Here is a 17253-nt window from a genome sequence, read left to right as displayed (position 1 = left end):
GAGTTTTTATTCGTAAAGATCACTCTGACTACAGTGTGGAGAATGAACTAGAAGGGAAGAAGCCACAGCCAGGAAGCCAGACTGAGTCTGTTACCTAGGGATTGCTTTGGGAGGCCAAGCCTGGAGAATCATTTGAGCCCAGGAGTTTGAGACCAGCCTGGCAACACAGCAAGACCTCTGTCTATTCAAAAAGTAAAATAGATTAGTTGGGCACAGTGGCCCATGCCTGTAGTCCCAGCTCAGCCCAGAGGATTGCTTGAGCCCAGGAGTTTGAGGTTACAGTGACCAAGAGTGAAACCCTCTTTTTTTTTTTGAGACAGGGCCTCTATTTGTTGCACAATTAAAGCTCACTGCAGCCTTGAACTCCTGGGCTCAAGCAATCCTCCCCACCTCAGCCTCCCCCGGAACTGGGACTATACACGTGCACCACCACACGCAGCTAATTTTTATTTTTGTAGAGACGGGTCTCCGTATGTTGCCCAGGCTGGTCTCAAACTCCTGGGCTCAAGTAGTCTGCTTGCCTTGGCCTCCCAAAGTGCTGGGATTATGTGGGGGAAAGAAAGAGAGATCAGACTGTTACTGTGTCTATGTGGGAAAAGGAAGACATAAGAAACTCCATTTTGATCTGTACTAGGAAAAATTCTTCTGCCTTGAAACACTGTTAATCTGTAACCCTAGCCCCAGGCCTGTGCTTGCAGAAACATGCGCTGTATTGACTCAAGGTTTAATGGATTTAGGGCTGTGCAGAATGTGCTTTGTTAAAAATGTGTTTGCAGGCAGTATGCTTGGTAAAAATCATCGCCATTCTCCAGTCTCGAGTACCCAGGGACACAATACACTGCGGAAGGCCGCAGGGACCTCTGCCCAAGAAAGCCTGGGTATTGTCCAAGGTTTCTCCCCACTGAGACAGCCTGAGATATGGCCTCATGGGAAGCGAAAGACCTGACCGTCCCCCAGACACCCATAAAGGGTCTGTGCTGAGGAGGATTAGTGAAAGAGGAAGGCCTCTTTGCAGTTGAGATAAGAGTAGTCCCAGCTACTTGGGAGGCTGAGGCATGAGAATTGCTTGAACCTGGGAGGTGGAGGTTGCAATGAGCAGAGATTGCGCCATTGAACTCCAGCCTGGGCGACAGAGTGAGACTCTGTCTCAGGAAAAAAAAAAAAAAAAAAAAAAAAAGCCCTGCTTCTAGCATTAGCATCTGTCTCCTGCTAGTCCCTGGGAATGGGACTGTATAAAACCCGATCGTACATCCTATTTACTGAGATAGGAGAAAACCGCCTTATGGCTGGAGGTTAGATATGCTGGCAGCAATACTGCTTTTTTTTTTTTGAGACAGAGTCTGGCTTTGTCGCCCAGGGTTCACGCCATTCTCCTGCCTCAGCCTCCCAAGTAGCTGGGGCTACAGGCGCGCGCCATCACACCCGGCTAATTTTTTGTGTGTTTTTAGTAGAGACGGTTTCACCATGTTAGCCAGGATGGTCTCGATCGCCTGACCTCGCGATCCACCCACCTCGGCCTCCCAAAGTGCTGGGATTACAGGTGTGAGCCACCGCGCCCCGCCGGCAATACTGTTTTTTTTTTTTTTTTTTTTTTTTTTTTTTGGGACGGAGTCTCGCTCTGTCGCCCAGGCTGGAGTGCAGTGGCGCAATCTCGGCTCACTGCAAGCTCCACCTCCCGGGTTCACGCCATTCTCCTGCCTCAGCCTCCCGAGTAGCTGGGACTACAGGCGCCCGCCACTACTCCGGGCTAATTTTTTGTATTTTTAGTAGAGACGGGGTTTCACCGTGTTAGCCAGGATGGTCTTGATCTCTTGACCTCGTGATCCGCTCGCCTCCCAAAGTGCTGGGATTACAGGCGTGAGCCACTGCGCCCAGCCAATACTGCTCTTTACTGCGCTGAGATGTTTGTGTAAAGTCAAACATAAATGTGGCCTAGGTGCACATCAAGGCACAGCACCTTTCCTTAAACTTATTTATGATACAGAGTCCTTTGCTCACATGTTTTCCTGCTGACCCTCTCCCCACCATTACCCTATAGTCCTGCCACATCCCTCTGGCTGAGATGGTAGAGACAGTGATCAATAAATACTGAGGTAACTCAATCGCCTGCCACCGCGCCCACACCACGCCCGGCTTATTTTTGAATTTTTAGTAGAGAACGGGTTTCACCATGTTGGCCATGCTGGTCTCTAACTCCTGACCTCAGGTGATCCGCCCACTTCGGCCTCCCAAAGTGCTAGGATTACAGGCATGAGCCACCGCGTTTAAATTCAACATTTTAAAGTGGGTAAATACACAATTCTAGACTTCTGGATTCTTTTGAAAACTGACTATCTGATCACACAGAGACAATATTGTCGCAAGGCAACAATCAGCTGGAGCTGTGAAAGGGCTGCCCAGTTCACCAGTCCCAACTCAATTCATTTCACTTACCTACATTACTTAGCTGATTTCTGTACGTGAGTTGGAGACCCCTAACCTAAATGTCCTCTTTTCCACTTCCACTGCCATTACACTTGTTAGTATTGAATCCTCTTGCCTAAACTACTATGGCAATCTAATTAATGGCCTTGTCTCCATCTTATCCCCCAATGTCTTATCACTTTCCTACTTAAAAACTCTCCCTGGTTTTTTTTTCTTTTCTATCTATAATTCAAATGATTTAGCTTTGCATTCAAGGTCCTGCTTATCTGGCTTTCCCCAGGAAATACTTTCCAGTTTTATATTCTAATACTCCCCTTTTGCCCATCTTTCACGAATTGTAGCTACACACTTCCTTCTTTTTCTAGCACCAAGCTTGTGCTCCAGTTGTTTCTTCAACTGGAATTCCCCTCCCGAGTCTTTCTACCCTTTCATGCCCAGACACTTTATAAAGCATTTCCCAACTGCCATTCCCACACACAACCTCCCCAGCCTTGTCTGTCTACTCTGGGCCATCTTTATTTTCCAGTTTATCTGTCCCACTTTTTTTTTTTTTTTTTTTGAGACAGGGTCGGTCCCAGTCATCCAGGCTGGAGTGCAGTGCAGTGGCTTTATCACAGCTCATTTGCAGTCTCAACCTCCTGGGCTCAAGCAATCCTCCCACCTTAGCCTCCCAAGTAGTTGGGGCTACAGGCATGCACCACCGCTCCTGGCTAATTTTTTCTGTTTTTTTGTAGAGATGGGTATGGGTTTCTCACTATGTTGCTTAGGCTGGTCTTGAACTCTTGGGCTCAAGAGATCCTCTCGCCTTGGCCTCCCAAAATACTGAGCCAGGCCAGGTGTGGTGGCCCACCCCTGTAATCCCAGCACTTTGGAAGGCTGAGGCGGGAGGTGACCTGAGGTCAGTAGTTCGAGACCAGCCTAGCCAACGTGATGAAACCCCGTCTCTCCTAAAAATACAAAAATTAGCGGGGCATGATGATGGCGGGAGCCTGTAATCCCAGCTACTCAGGAGGCTAAGGAAGGAGAATCGCTTGAATCTGGGAGGCGAGGTTGCAGTGAACAGACATCCCGCCACTGCACTCCAGCCTGGGCGACAGAGCAAGCCAACGTCTTGAAAAAAAAATGTTTATAAAGTGTGCTTGTACACGTAGATGTTTACCACAAACGACTGAACTAATGCTGTCCGGTCTCAGTAAAACAGTCTATAGCTGACTGCGACCATATTGATCAGGCAGGAGTTGCAGCAGGCAGCACCGCCGGAGCTCTTTCGGGTTCCCCATCAATAAAATGGGGATTGTCATCCTACCTAGCTCTTGGGATTTTGTTGGATTAATCGATTCATATAGTGTGCTTAAAACGGTGCTCCATAAATGTTAGCTAATGTTGGCCCGTAGTAGTCCAAGATCTAAAGAAAACGCACCAGAAGGCAGGACATAGGGGACCAGTTAGGAAAAAATCAGATCCTGTCTTCAGTGGAGCACTTACGCCCTGACTTACTTTCCCGAAATGGCCCCACCAAAGGGGACCTCCTCCCGAGCTTAGCCCGGGATCCAGTACCTGAGTCGTCTCCGGCACTGAGACCCTGGACACCAGCCTCCGAATGTGAGCCAGGCAGCTGGTGCGGAATCGACACGACGGCGATCGAGGCTTCAGGAGGCTGTAGCTCCATGGACGCGGATCTCGCACACAGGTTTAGGGTGTGTGTGGGCAAGGGGCAGCTCAGAACAGGGTTAGAGGGTAGGCAGTCGTGACCGTCAGTCCAGGATCGGCGTGAGGCAGTGATCTCACCGCTCCTGCCACATGCACTGGGTGAGAAAACCAAGCCGCAATGCTGTCGGTGAGCAAGCACGCTTCCGTGGGACGCATGCGCGCCTTTTTCGCGCCGCAAGTTCAGGCAGCGCTTTGTCTACGCCCTCCTTCCCTGGAACTCTCTACCCACAACTCCCCGGGGTCGCATACAGTCAACGTATGCGCGTGCGCTCGTCGTAGCCCCGCCCCCAAATCCCGTGGGCCTCTGCGGGATGGTATTTAATCGTCTCTCCGTGCTAAATTCGTTCTCATTTTCCTACTGCGCTGGGTAAGTGGGTTTGTGGGCCTTGTAGCTGTTACTCTTTTGTGCTTTGTCTTTTTCTTTTATTTTCTTTTGAGCGATTGTGCGAACATAGCATAGCACGCGCTATGCCTTCTGTGTTGTAGCTGTCTGGCCAGGATGACTGGTGAATAAGGTCTTGTGCGTGGCCTCGAGGCTTAAAAGTAGTAGCGGGGCTTTGTGAAGGACAAAATGGCGATGGCGGGCCGTGCAGGTCCCCTCCCTATGATGAGGACCTTTTCACAGACCTGTACTGAGCTCCGTGAGGATATGTAACTCTGAGGAGATGGGCCCTGCAAGCCTCATGCTTAGTAACCGTCTGTTCAGAAAATAGCGTTTTCGAAATGCCCTGTGTTGACCTAATGTCTTCTTGGGCTCCTGTCTCCAGGGTTTACGCGCACGTTGGAATCGAAGAGAGTTCTATTGTTGCAGTAAGTTCTTATGGCCATTTCTTAACCTCTGCTCTTTCGTTGAGTGTGTGGAAGTTGCTACGGGGATGATTTTACGAACTGAACTCTCTCTTTCTGATGGATTAGTGGAGAAAACACAAAAATTCTGAGTAGCACTGTACTGTACGCAACAAATGTCAGGGCCCTATTGATTTGTCTGAGGTGTTAGTGAAGAGTGTTATTTTTTCAGATGTTCAGCCCACAAGAGCTTACTGGTGAAGGAATGGGACAAGACCCATCTTTATGCAAAGCCAGCGTTACAGTAATGTTCCAGGTAGGTGCACATGGTCTACGCTGTTATAGAGGAGACCTTGCTAGATAACCACTCCATGATGAACACAAAATGACAAGCATATGGCTGAACTTACAAGTGATGTCATCTTACTACTGAGAAGTGAGAGAGAGGTCTTAAGGGGTCTTTGAATGACTATTTTTAGCTACATAAAATGCCTTCCTCTGTTGTCTACAGCATCTCATAACCTATCCTGAGGAATTCAGCTGCCTCCCAGGGTGAATACAGGTAATTATCCAAATTGGTGTATGTCATCTCTAAATGTTCACAAGAGAACAAGTGGCCGGCGGAAGCAATATTGTTTTTTGGCGCCTTCCATCTTGTTCCTCTTGAAATGATTTTCTGGGGAGGGAGATCGCAACCCGGTGCTACAGTTCTTGTAAGGGTGTGCTGTTACCCTCATCCATATATCGATCACGTTACTGTCAGATGATTTGAATTGATAAGCTGATGTTCTGTGAGGTACAAAACTTAATAGCATGTTAGAGTTCTGATGGCAGTTGTTGTTTATGAATAAACTTCATTCTATCCTAATACCTTAAATAACTAATTTGCTTTCCTTTCCAGGTATTCCTGATGACAGTCTGCCTCTATCTTACAGTAAGTTTTTCGAATTCTGTGGGCCTATTATCTAATAGACAACTTAGCCATCTTGATATTTGTTACCAAAGCCTGCTTAACCCATAAAGTTTTCTGGTTCCTCTTGTTCTCTGTAGTGATGTTTCTAGATCTCCCCTTTTTTCTCTCAGATAGATGCCCACTGATCTGCCCAGGGTCAGACGAATGCTTGTCAGTTATAGCTTTCCAGGGTTCAGCTCCAGTGAGGAGGAAACATCCTGCCTTACCCCTGTTCTAGCCTGGGAACCAGTAATTGTGAACCCACCAGGGTTAACTTGAAGACGGCATGAGAGGTTATTCCATAAGGAACTGTCTGAGGCATTTGGTTACCTTTTTCTTAGCTTGTCCACTAGCAATCATAAATAGTTTTGACTGTTTGGGATAATTAGCTAATTGAATGATTTTTTTTTTTATTCAGGAGCAGCTTGTTGCTATATACCATTGAAAAGCCTTCAGAGCTGAGAGGTTAGTTGATATTTTTTGTTCCTTACAGCTTAGGCCACCAAGTAGGCAGTTTCTATGATGAATAAAACTAGCTCACTATGACTGACAGTGAAAATACATGAACACCTGAGAAACTGGAGAACGCAGGGAGTCGGGGGTTACCATGTCTGAGGAATCTTTCACCCACAGCTTTGTTTTTCTCTAGGTACTACTAACCAATAACCTGCTTGGCTCAAAGGTGAGTAATTTCACTGTATTCAATGCATTCAGCATATAGGGTAGGAAAAAAGTGCCTTTTTAGGCATGTGTTTGTGATGACTTACATGGAATCTCGTTCGGCTGATGACTTGCTGTTGAGACTGAAATCTGATTTTCTAAGAATGATGGGTGGGAACAACATAATGCAGAATATGAGAAGCACTACTGACTCGGTCTTCCTCCTTTCAGGGCCAGCACCTTCTCTCTAAAGCCCAAGAGGAGTTGGAGGTAAATGGCTTTGCAATAGTTACCGTCAATGGCTGCTATATGAAATTTTCTGTGATTTTTGTGTGTGATAGCACTATGATCTTGGTGAATGTATACAGACATAACTGGCTTAACCCAAAGTCTTTGATCTCGTGAACCACCAGTGATGAATTGCTGCTCACCACTGATGAGTTGAATACCGCCCCAGTCTGATCAATGTGTGACTGAAAGGTATTTTCTGAGCTGTGAGCCTGCCTTCCAACGACATGTTCTAAAAATTGCAAGTTATTTGAGGAGGCTTTACAGCCAATAGGAAGTTCTTGGGCTAAGTAGTGTTTCCTATAAAATGTGCCCTGAAACTTCTTTCTGCCAAGCAACAGATATAATTGAGAGATTGTAAAATGTGTTGTAGAATGAAAGTCTCTCAAGACTACATGTTTTTTTCTTGATTTTGCAGGAAAACTAAGTGTCTCTGTTCACTCCAGGCTGAAATTACAGGTGAGTAAACCTAAATGTAAGGTGGATTATGCTAAAAATTCCCAATGAAGAAACTTTCACATGTCTTACTCTCTGTCCTAGTCCCAGAGCCTGTAAAGGTGAACCCACTGGGACTGGCTGGGGGAGAAGAGGAAGATTTGTTCCAGAAGGAACTGTCTGAGGGATGATAAAGATTTCTATACAGAGAAAGGGAGTAATCATCACTTGTTGAAAACATTGGTTTTATTTTTTCCAGGTCTGAGGAAAGAAGGTGTATAAAAAATGGTAGGTATCTGTTGAAATATTTAACTGGTTTTATAATAGCAACCTTTTGCTTCTAGGTTACATAGTGTTAAATATTGTGTACATTTGTATTTTCCAATCCAATAAGAATTTTTTTTCCTCTGCAGGAATCTGTCTTGGAGGACATCAGAAAGTGAATTTTCCAAGTCCTTGGACAACCTAGCTGTTGAAAAGCTTTCTGGGTTTGGGGGGGGTCTTTCAGATGTACCTTAAAGTGTTAGCAAACACAGATTTAAGACACTGGGAGCCAATGAAACAGCAGTTGAGGGTTTGCTGTGTATCACATTTCTGTATTTTATTACCCCCTTCCTGCAACATTATTTCTGTGGAATCTACCTGCCCTTTTGTTTTTTAGATACAAGGGCTTGGTATTGTTACCAAGGCTGGTTTCAAGGCCCTAGCTTTGAGATCCACTACAGATTTCCAAAGTGCTGGGATTACAGGTGTGATGCGTGGCACCCAGACTTTGCTGCCTTTCTTACATGATCCAGGCCCAGAACCCAAACTCAGGCACTGCATAGATGACCAGTTTGGTAAACTACTGACCTAGCTTGTTGCCAGTTGTTGATTGAGCTTCCCATAACTCCACTTCATTTCTGTTCCTCTGTATACAGCCACCTTCTATTCCCATCATGAGCCTTTAGGTCTCCATTTCCATATTGCAAATACTATGTTCCACGTAGGTAGCTCAGTCAGGGCCTTGCTCTTCACTTCAAAAAAGATTCCCTTGAGGACTGGCTGTCAATTTGTGTTTCTGTGTTGGTTGTTAATGAAAATAATAAAATGATGGATTACATAGTCCTGTTTACTTTTTTTGTATGTATGTGTCTCTTAGCAGCAGTGTGTAAATTTCCATGGGAAACTGGCTTTCCTCTCATGCTCCCTCAAGTACCTGGTACTTGAAGGGACATCTAACAGGGTTTGCCTGCCAAGCAGTGTGTTAAATGAGTAACCTGATCTGAGTAGAACATCCATCTTTTTTTTAAGTTTCCTTCTTGCCCAGTCCTAGGGTGCAGTGACATGATCACAAGTTCACTGCAACTTCAAGCTTTCGGGCTTAAGCAAACCTACTTCACTTCAACCAGCAGTAGAGGTTTTGCCATGTTGGCCAGGCAGAGCACTCAAGTGATCTGCCTGTCTCCCAAATGTGCCTTTTTTTTTCTTTTAATTTTTTTTAAATTTTATTTTTTTTTGCACACAAAACAATAAACATTTTCTAAAAGTACATACGAACAAAAAGATGCATATCAAACATTAGGAAGGTTGCACATGGGAAGACGGGGAATAGAAATGGGGGATGGGAATTAAAGAAAATAGAGAGGGACTTTGTATGAATCAATGATAATAACTCAATCCTCTTTGACAAAGAAGAAGGAAGAGGAAGAAAAAGTGGGATAAAGGATCAGAAAGGGAGGAAAATACAAAAAATTAAGAGTATGACTCCAGGGTAGATCTGTTTTGTTGTCGCTTGGTTCATTGGTTGGTTTGACAGTTGTATTTTTCATGTTTCGCCATGTTGGCCAGGCTGGTCTGCCAGCCTCAAGTGATCAACCCGCCTCAGCCTCCCAGAGTACTGGGACTACAGGTGTGAGCCACCACATCCAGCCCCACATTGCTTCTGGCCTCTGTGGTAGACCTCCCAGACGGGGCGGCCGGGCAGAGGCGCTCCGCACATCCCAGACGGGGCGGCCAGGCAGAGGTGCTCCTCACTTCTTCCCAGATGATGGGTGGCCGGGCAGAGGCGCTCCTCACTTCCCAGACCGGGCCGCCCCCCCAGACGGCGCGGCGGCAGAGGCGCTCCTCACTTCCCAGACGGGGCGGCCGGGCAGAGGTGCTCCGCACTTCTTCCCAGACGGGGCGGCCGGGCAGAGGCGCTCCTCACTTCCCAGACGGGGCAGCTGCGCAGAGGCGCTCCTCACATCCCAGATGATGGGTGGCCGGGCAGAGGCGCTCCTCACTTCCCAGACGGGGCGGCCGGGCAGAGTCGCTCCTCACATCCCAGACAATGGGCGGCCGGGCGGAGGCGCTCCTCACATCCCAGAAGATGGACGGCCAGGCAGAGACGTTCCTCACTTCCTAGACGGGGTGGCGGCCGGGCAGAGGCGCTCCTCACCTCCCAGACGGGGCGGCCGGGCAGAGGAGCTCCTCATAATCCAGACGATGGGCGGCCAGGCAGAGACGCTCCCCACCTCCCAGACGGGACGGTGGCCGGGCAGAGGCTGCAATCTCAGCACCCCGAGAGGCCAGGGCAGGCGGCTGGGAGGCGGAGGCTGCAGCGAGCCAAGACCACGCCACCGCACTCCAGCCCGGGCAACACCGAGCACCGAATGAGCGAGCCTCCGTCTGCAGTCCCAGCACCTCGGGAGGCCGAGGCGGGCAGAGCAGTGGAGATCAGGAGCTGGAGACCAGCCTGGCCGACATGGTGAAACCGCGCCTCCAGCCAAAGGAGAAAAACGAGGGAGGGGTGGCGACGCGCGGCGGCAATCCCAGGCAGCCCGCAGGCCAGGGCAGGAGAATCACCGGAGCCGGACGCAGGGAGTCAGCAGCGAGCCGAGTTTACTCCAGCCTGGGCCACAGAAGGAAGAAGAAAGGAAGGAAGGAAAGGAAGGGAAGGGAGGGGAGGGGAGGGAGCTTTTATTTTATTTTATTTTATTTTTGAGGTGGAGTCTCGTTCTTGTCACCCAGGCTGGAATGCAGTGGCGTTATCTTGGCTCACTGCAACTTCACCTGGATTCAAGCCATTCTCCCTGCCTCAGCCTCCCGAGTAGCTGGGACTACAGCCGCGTGCCACCACACCCGGCTACTTTTTTGTATTTTTAGTACAGATGAGGTTTCACCGTGTTAACCAGGATGGTCTCGGATCTCCTGACCTCATGATCCGCCCGCCTCGGCCTCCCAAAGTGATGGGATTACAGGTGTGCGCCACCACGCCCGGCTAATTTTTGTATATGTATCTATTTTTTTTCAGTAGAGACGGGGTTTCTCCATGTTGGTCAGGCTGGTCTTGAACTCCCGACCTCAGGTGATCCACCCGCCTCGGCCTCCCAAAGTGCTGGGATTACAGGCATGAGCCCCTGTGCCTGGCCAAATCTCTGCTTTTTAATTGGCTTTGAGGAAGAAGGGAAAGCACAGGGACAGTGCCAATCTGTGGATACCATGGGGTACAGAGTTGTGTGTGGTTAGGTCAGCAGCTCTCAATTTTTTCAGACGGTCTCGCTGTCACCGAGGCTATGGTACAGTTGTGCGATCACAGCTCACTGCAGCCTCAACTTCCTGGGCTCCAGTGATTCTCCCACCTCAGCCTCCCAAATAGCTGGGACCACAGGTGCACACCACCATGCCCAGCTAATTTTGTATTTTTGTTAGAGACAGTTTCACCATATTACCTAGGCTGGTCTTGAACACCTGAGCTCAAGCAGTCCACCCAACTCTGCCTCCCAAAGTGCTGGGATTACAGACATCTGCACCTGGCTGCTTTTCTTTGTTTTTTGTTTTTTTTGTGTGTTTTTTTTTTAAGCCACCAGGTATTAAAGCTGGTTCTCAATCTTTTTTTTTTTCTTTTTCTTTTTTTTGAGACAGAGTCTCGCTCTGTCGCCCAGGCTGGAGTGCAGTGGCACGATCTCGGCTCACTGCAAGCTCCGCCTCCCGGGTTCACGCCATTCTCCCGCCTCAGCCTCTCCGAGTAGCTGGGACTACAAGCGCCCGCCACCACGCCCGGCTAATTTTTTTTGTATTTTTAGTAGAGACGGGGTTTCACCGTGGTCTCGATCTCCTGACCTCGTGATCCGCCCGCCTCGGCCTCCCAAAGTGCTGGGATTACAAGTATGAGCCACCGCGCCCGGCCCTCAATCTTTTTAACCAGGCAGCCCCCAAACCAGAATATGTTTGGAGAGATTTCTTCAGTTTTTTTTGTTTGTGTTTGGTTTTTGTTTTGTTTTGTTTTTGTTTTTGTTTTTGTTTTTGAAGCTCTTTGTCGCCCAGGCTGGAGTGTAGTGGTGTCATCATGTCTCAACACAGCCTCAAGCTCCTGGGCTCCAGTGATCCAACACCTCAGTTTCCCCAATAGCTGGGACTATAGGGACATGCCTACTCTGCCCAGGTAATTTTAATTTTTTGTAGAGATAGTCTCACTATGTTGCCCAAGTTGGTCTCAAACTGAGCTCAAGTGATCCCACTGCCTCAGTGTCTCAAAGTGTTGAGATTACAGGCATGAGCCACTGCACCCTGCATCCCTCAAAAGAGCAATTTTATAAATCTTCCCTGAACTTGGAGACTCCAACCTGCATTGACAGGTAGCCCCCCATTGGGTGATTCTGTTGTAAGCCATCAGATAATGACTACCTTTATATTTCTCAAAGTGTTTGAGAGAATGGATACCAAGTAGTGATAAATTACGGGATTTTTACCTGTTTTTATTTTTTAGTTTTTTATTTTTATTTTTTATTTTTTGAGAAGGAGTTTCGCTCTGTCACCCAGGCTGGAGTGCAGTGGTGTGATCTTGGCTCACTGCAACCTCTGCCTCCCGGGTTCAAGCGATTCTCCTGCCTCAGTTTCCCAAGTAGCTGGGACTACAGGCGTGTGCCACTACACCCAGATAATTTTTGTATTTTTAGTAGACACAGGGTTTCACTATATGTTGGCCAGGCTGGTCTCGAACTCCTGACCACAGATGATTCACCCACCTCGCCCTTCCAAAGTGCCAGGATTACAGGTGTGAGCCACCGCACCAGGCCCTGCTTTTAATTTTTGTTTGTAAATTTTAGGATTTCTCCAGTCAGAATTATAAGAACGGCAATTCAGCTGAAACAACACACATTTTTTGCTCATTAAATGGTAGCCACATAGACTTGAGAGTTGTCAGCACAATAACTTACAACCACAAGAATGGAAGGGTCAATTCTGAGAAGACCACCCAAAGACCCTAGGGGAGCACCAGAATTTAGAGATGGAGGATCAGCAGAACAGAAACTTAGAAAAGCAGTGCAAGCAGTGGGAACCTGCACAGTACTGACTTGCAAACTGAGGGAAGTCTCCCCACTGCCCACAGTTGAATCTTTTGTTAAAGCCACAAAGAAGTCAGGTGGGGACTGGCCAGGTGCAGTGGCTCACACCTGTAATCCCAGCACTTTGGGAGGCAAAGGTGGGCTGATTACCTGAGGTCACAAGTTCAAGACCAGCCTGGCCAACATGGTGAAACCCCATCTCTACTAAAAGAAATGAGCCAGGTGTAGCGGCATGTGCCTGTAGTCCCAGCTACTCAGGAGGCTGAGGCAGGAGAATCTCTTGAACCTGGGAGGACTCCAGCCTGGGCAACACAGCAAGACTGTATCTCAAAAAAAAAAGACCGGGCACAGTGGCTCACGCCTGTAATCCCAGCACTTTGGGAGGCTGAGACAGGCGGATCACCTGAGGCCAGGAGTTCAAGACCAGCCTGACCAACATGGAGAAACCCTGTCTCTACTAAAAGTACAAAATCAGCCAGACATGGTGGCGCATGCCTGTAATCCCAGCTACTCGGGAGGCTGAGGCAGGAGAATCACTTGAACTCGGGAGGCGGAGGTTGCGGTAAGCTGAGATCACACCATTGCACTCCAGCCTGGGCAACGAGAGAAACTCCATCTCAAAAACAAAAAAAGAAATGAGACTGGGACAATATGGAGAAATGGAGGAGAAGGCCAGAATGATTGAGGCCTGGCTCCTCACATTCCTTCTGTACATTAATGACTCAGACTACAAGGTCTTTAGCGAGAACCTCTTCCCTAAGCTCCAGAGGAGCTTGCAGTGAGCCGAGATCACGCCACTGCACTCCAGCTGGGTGATAGAGCAAGACTCCATCTCAAAAAACAAAAAAAAGAAAAAGAAAAAAAAAGAAAATCACCTGGCCACAGTGCCTCTGTCTCCTCTTCTGTAAAAGAGAACATTAAAAGCACCTACTTATCTCTTAAGGTTGTTAATACAACCTGCCTGGCACCATTGACCAGCAGGCTAGAGACCTGGAGTCAGTCATCACCAGAGAACAGAGGGAAAGAAAGCCAGGGCCCTCCATGGGACATTTCAGCAGAGTGTGAAGAGAGGGAGAAAATTCAAATTCCTGGCCAGGCATGGTAGCTCATGGCTGTAATCTCAGCACCTTGGGAGGTGAAGGCAGGAGGGTTGCTTGAGGCCAGGAGTTCAAGACCTGCCTGGGCAACATAGCAAGACCCCATCTCTACAAAAAATTAAAATTAGCCAGGCATAGTGGTGCATGCCTGTAGTCCTAGGTACTTGGGAGGCTAAGGTACTTGAGAGGGTAGCTTGAGCCCAGGAGGTCAAAGCTAATTCCTAGAGAACCAGGGAGCAGATAAAATTAGCAAGGGTAAGGTTGATGGCCAGCAGGTAAGCCAGTGTTTCTTTTGTATTTTTATTTATTTATTTATTTTTTAGAGACCGAGTCTTGCTCTGTTGCCTGGGCTGGAGTGCAGTGGCACGGTCTTGGCTCACTGCAACCTCCACCTCCCAGGTGCAAGCGAGTCTTCTGCCTCAGTCTCCTGAGTAGCTGGGATTACAGGTGTGTGCCACCATGCTGGCTAATTTTTGTACTTTTAGTAGAGAGGGGATTTCACCATGCTGGCCAGGCTGGTCTTGAACTCCTGACCTCAGGTGATCCACCCACCTCAGCCTACCAAAGTGCTGGGATTACAGGTGTGAGCCACCGCGCCCAGCCACCAATATTTCTTTCCCAGGACCTGCCCAACTCCAAGCCAGAGTCACCACTGACAGAGCACGAGTATTGCCATCTTGGACAAGCACTGTCATTTTAAGTTCACCTTGATCAAAAACTGCCTAAATCCAAAGGGCATCAACCTAATGGCTAAAGTCACCATGACCGCAAACCACAAATGATATCTCCATCCAGAAACATTCCAAACCCCTCCCCGACCAGAGACATGCCAGCCCCGAGATAACCTCCACTCCAGACACATTTCAACCCTGCCATAAACTTCTCCCCAACACAGAAACATTCCAAGCTTGTGATAAACCCCCTCACCCTAAAACCAATATATACTCTTAGTCTATAAGAGAGAATGCTCCTGGGCTGGGCGCGGTGGCTCACGCCTGGTAATCCCAGCACTTTGGGAGGCTGAGGTGGGCAGATCACCTGAGGTCAGGAGTTTGAGAGACTCCGTCTCAAAAAAAAAAAAAAAAAAAAAAAAAGAGAATGCACCTGACCAAAATTGGACAGAAGCCCCTCTCAGGTTTATTTATTTTAGAGAAATAAACCTGTCTTTGACTGTTAAGCCACATTTCGTGTTTCTTTCCTTTTTTTTTCTTTTTTTTTTTTTTTTTAAGGCAGAGTTTCGCTCTTGTTGCCCAGGCTAGAGTGCAGTGGCACGATCTCAGCTCACTGCAACCTCCGCCTCCTGAGTTCAAGCGATTCTCCTCTTGCTTCGACCTCCCGAGTAGCTGGGATTACAGGCATGTGCCACCATGTCCAGCTAATTTTTGTATTTTTAGTAGAGATGGGGTTTCTCCATGTTGGTCAGGCTGGTCTCAAACTCCTGATCTCAAGTGATCTGCCCTCCTCAGACTCCCAAAGTGCTGAGATTACAGGCGTGAGCCACTGCACTCATTGTCTTTCCTCTTTAACTCTTAAAACCACGAGGGAATATGGGCCCAGGTTAGCCACTCAAGTCCTGGAGCCAAAGATCCTCCCGGTCAGCCCTTCACCAGGGCTGCCCACAATGGCCCAAGGACCTCTAGATCCAGTTCCTTCATGTCTGGCCAGCCCTTTCCGGATTTCTGTGGCCTTTTATCAGATATTTGGACACCTTCAGTTAGGTTCCCCTGTCTCTCTGGAGCTGTGGTTGTTAGTGTATAGATTAATTAAATGGGCTTCAGCAGGGCTCCAAGAATCCCCCCATCTAATTGTGTGAGGCAAATACCCATTGATTTGGGGAAAGCATTCAATAAATTCTCAGAAGAGTTGAAGGATGCAATAAAAATGAAATGAAAAATGCAATATAAACCCAGCCTAGCCAACATGGTGAAACCTCATCTCTACTAAAAATACAAAAATTAGCTGGGCATGGTGGCGGGCACCTGTAGTCCCAGCTATTCAGGAGGCTGAGGCAGGAGAATTGCTTAAACCTGGGAGGCAGAGGTTGCAGTGAGACTCTATCTCAAAAAAGGAAATAAGAAATTAAAAAATAAAATAAGAATGAGGCTGGGCACAGTGGCTCAAGCTTGCACTTTGGGAGGCCGAGGCGGGTAGATCACCTGAGGTAAAAAGTTCGAGACCAGACTGGCCAACGTGGTGAAACCCTGTCTCTACTAAAAATACAAAAAATTAGCCAGGCATGGTGGTGTGCGCCTGTAATCCGAGCTACTTCAGAGGCTGAGGCAGCAGAATCCCTTGAACCCAGGATGTGGAGGTTGCAGTGAGCCAAGATCGCACTACTGCACTCCAGCCTGAGCATCAGAGTGAGACTCTATCTCAAAAAAAAAAAAAAAAAAAGTTTGTAACATTCTCATCTTCAAAAAAGAAAAATTTAAAAAGGCCAGGTGCCCTGGTTCAAGCCTGTAATCCCAGCATTTCAGGAGGTTAAGGAAGGAGGATAGATTGAGGCTGGGAGTTTGAGATCAGCCTGGCCAACATAGCAAGACTCCATCTTTATATTAAAAAATAAAAAGAAAAAAAGAAAAACAGGCCGGGTGCGGTGGCTCACACCTGTAATCCCAGCACTTTGGGAGGCCAAGGCGGGCAGATCACGAGGTCAGGAGATCGAGACCATCCTGGCTAACACAGTGAAACCCCATCTCTACTAAAAACACAAAAAAATTAGCCAGGCGTGGTGGCGGGCGCCTGTTCAGCTACTCAGGAGGCAGAAGCAGGAGAATATCGTGAACCCGGGAGGTGGAGCTTGCAGTGAGCCGAGATCATGCCGCTGCACTCCAGCCTGGGCGACAGAGTGAGACTCCGTCTCAAAAAAAACAAAAAACAAAACAATTTAGAGGCTCGAAATCCCAGCACTTTGGGAGGCCTAGGCGGGTGGATCACTTGGTCAGGAGTCCAGACCAGGCTGACCAACATGGTGAAATCCTGTCACTACTAAAAAAAAAAATACAGGCCGGGCGCGGTGGCTCACGCTTGTAATCCCAGCACTCTGGGAGGTCAAGGCGGGTGGATCACGAGGTCAGGAGATCGAAGACCACGGTGAAACATCGTCTCTACTAAAAATGCAAAAAATTAACCGGGCGTGGTGGCGGGCGCCTGTAGTCCCAGCTACTCGGAGAGGCTGAGGCAGGAGAATGGTGTGAACCCGGGAGGCGGAGCTTGCAGTGAGCCGAGATTGCGCCACTGCACTCCAGCCTGGGCGACAGAGCGAGACTCTGTCTCAAAAAAAAAAAAAAAAAAAAAAGGGCCGGGCGCGGTGGCTCACGCTGTAATCCCAGCACTTTGGGAGGCGAGGCGGGGGATCACGAGGTCAGGAGATCGAGACCATAGTGAACCCGTCTCTACTAAAAAAAAAAAAATAGCCGGCGGGTGGCGGGCGCCTGTAGTCCCAGCTACTCGGAGAGGCTGAGGCAGGAGAATGGCGTGAACCCGGGAGGCGGAGCTTGCATCGGGCCACTGCACTCCAGCCTGGGTGACAGAGCAAGACTCCGTCTCAAAAAAAAAAAAAAAAAAAAAAAAAAAAACGCCCATCGTATGG

The 17253-nt window shown here is 48.2% G+C and overlaps 1 protein-coding gene, 1 long non-coding RNA gene and 8 other non-coding genes across 12 annotated transcripts in view; 9 read left to right on the top strand and 1 right to left on the bottom strand.

The window, feature by feature from the left end:
- SLC3A2 (solute carrier family 3 member 2) overlaps positions 1–4200 on the bottom strand; it is a 32536-nt gene extending 28336 nt beyond the window's left edge. Inside the window, exon 1 of the mRNA XM_003274109.3 lies at positions 3982–4200. Coding sequence (XP_003274157.1) covers positions 3982–4093 — 112 coding nt within the window. The 5' untranslated portion in view covers positions 4094–4200. The remainder of the gene's footprint in view (positions 1–3981) is intronic.
- Positions 4201–4476: 276 nt separating this feature from the next.
- LOC101177384 lies at positions 4477–8369 on the top strand. Of its 3 annotated transcripts, none has more exons than XR_004029675.1 (10): positions 4477–4944; positions 5153–5236; positions 5432–5482; positions 5822–5854; positions 6291–6337; positions 6522–6554; positions 6764–6802; positions 7239–7279; positions 7361–7543; positions 7669–8359. It is a non-coding gene; the product is annotated as an uncharacterized LOC101177384 (long non-coding RNA). The 3 variants fall into 3 exon arrangements; XR_001116928.2 differs by having other exon boundaries at positions 4478–4944; positions 7515–7543; positions 7669–8369; XR_004029674.1 differs by having other exon boundaries at positions 4478–4944; positions 7239–7543.
- Positions 5002–5077, top strand: LOC115834937. Its single transcript, XR_004029922.1, has one exon. It is a non-coding gene; the product is annotated as a small nucleolar RNA SNORD26 (small nucleolar RNA).
- LOC115834936 lies at positions 5287–5358 on the top strand. The gene has a single exon (XR_004029921.1). It is a non-coding gene; the product is annotated as a small nucleolar RNA SNORD27 (small nucleolar RNA).
- Positions 5679–5753, top strand: LOC115834935. The gene has a single exon (XR_004029920.1). It is a non-coding gene; the product is annotated as a small nucleolar RNA SNORD28 (small nucleolar RNA).
- On the top strand, positions 6070–6194 carry LOC115834948. Its single transcript, XR_004029931.1, has one exon. It is a non-coding gene; the product is annotated as a small nucleolar RNA SNORD22 (small nucleolar RNA).
- Positions 6387–6451, top strand: LOC115834934. Its single transcript, XR_004029919.1, has one exon. It is a non-coding gene; the product is annotated as a small nucleolar RNA SNORD29 (small nucleolar RNA).
- LOC115834938 lies at positions 6624–6691 on the top strand. Its single transcript, XR_004029923.1, has one exon. It is a non-coding gene; the product is annotated as a small nucleolar RNA SNORD30 (small nucleolar RNA).
- Positions 6959–7029, top strand: LOC115834939. Its single transcript, XR_004029924.1, has one exon. It is a non-coding gene; the product is annotated as a small nucleolar RNA SNORD31 (small nucleolar RNA).
- On the top strand, positions 7319–7444 carry LOC115834947. The gene has a single exon (XR_004029930.1). It is a non-coding gene; the product is annotated as a small nucleolar RNA SNORD22 (small nucleolar RNA).
- Positions 8370–17253: the final 8884 nt, after the last annotated feature.

Source organism: Nomascus leucogenys, chromosome 4 (assembly GCF_006542625.1).
Source record: "Nomascus leucogenys isolate Asia chromosome 4, Asia_NLE_v1, whole genome shotgun sequence".
Lineage (NCBI taxonomy): Eukaryota > Metazoa > Chordata > Mammalia > Primates > Hylobatidae > Nomascus > Nomascus leucogenys.
This window is presented reverse-complemented; position numbering and strand designations above follow the sequence as displayed.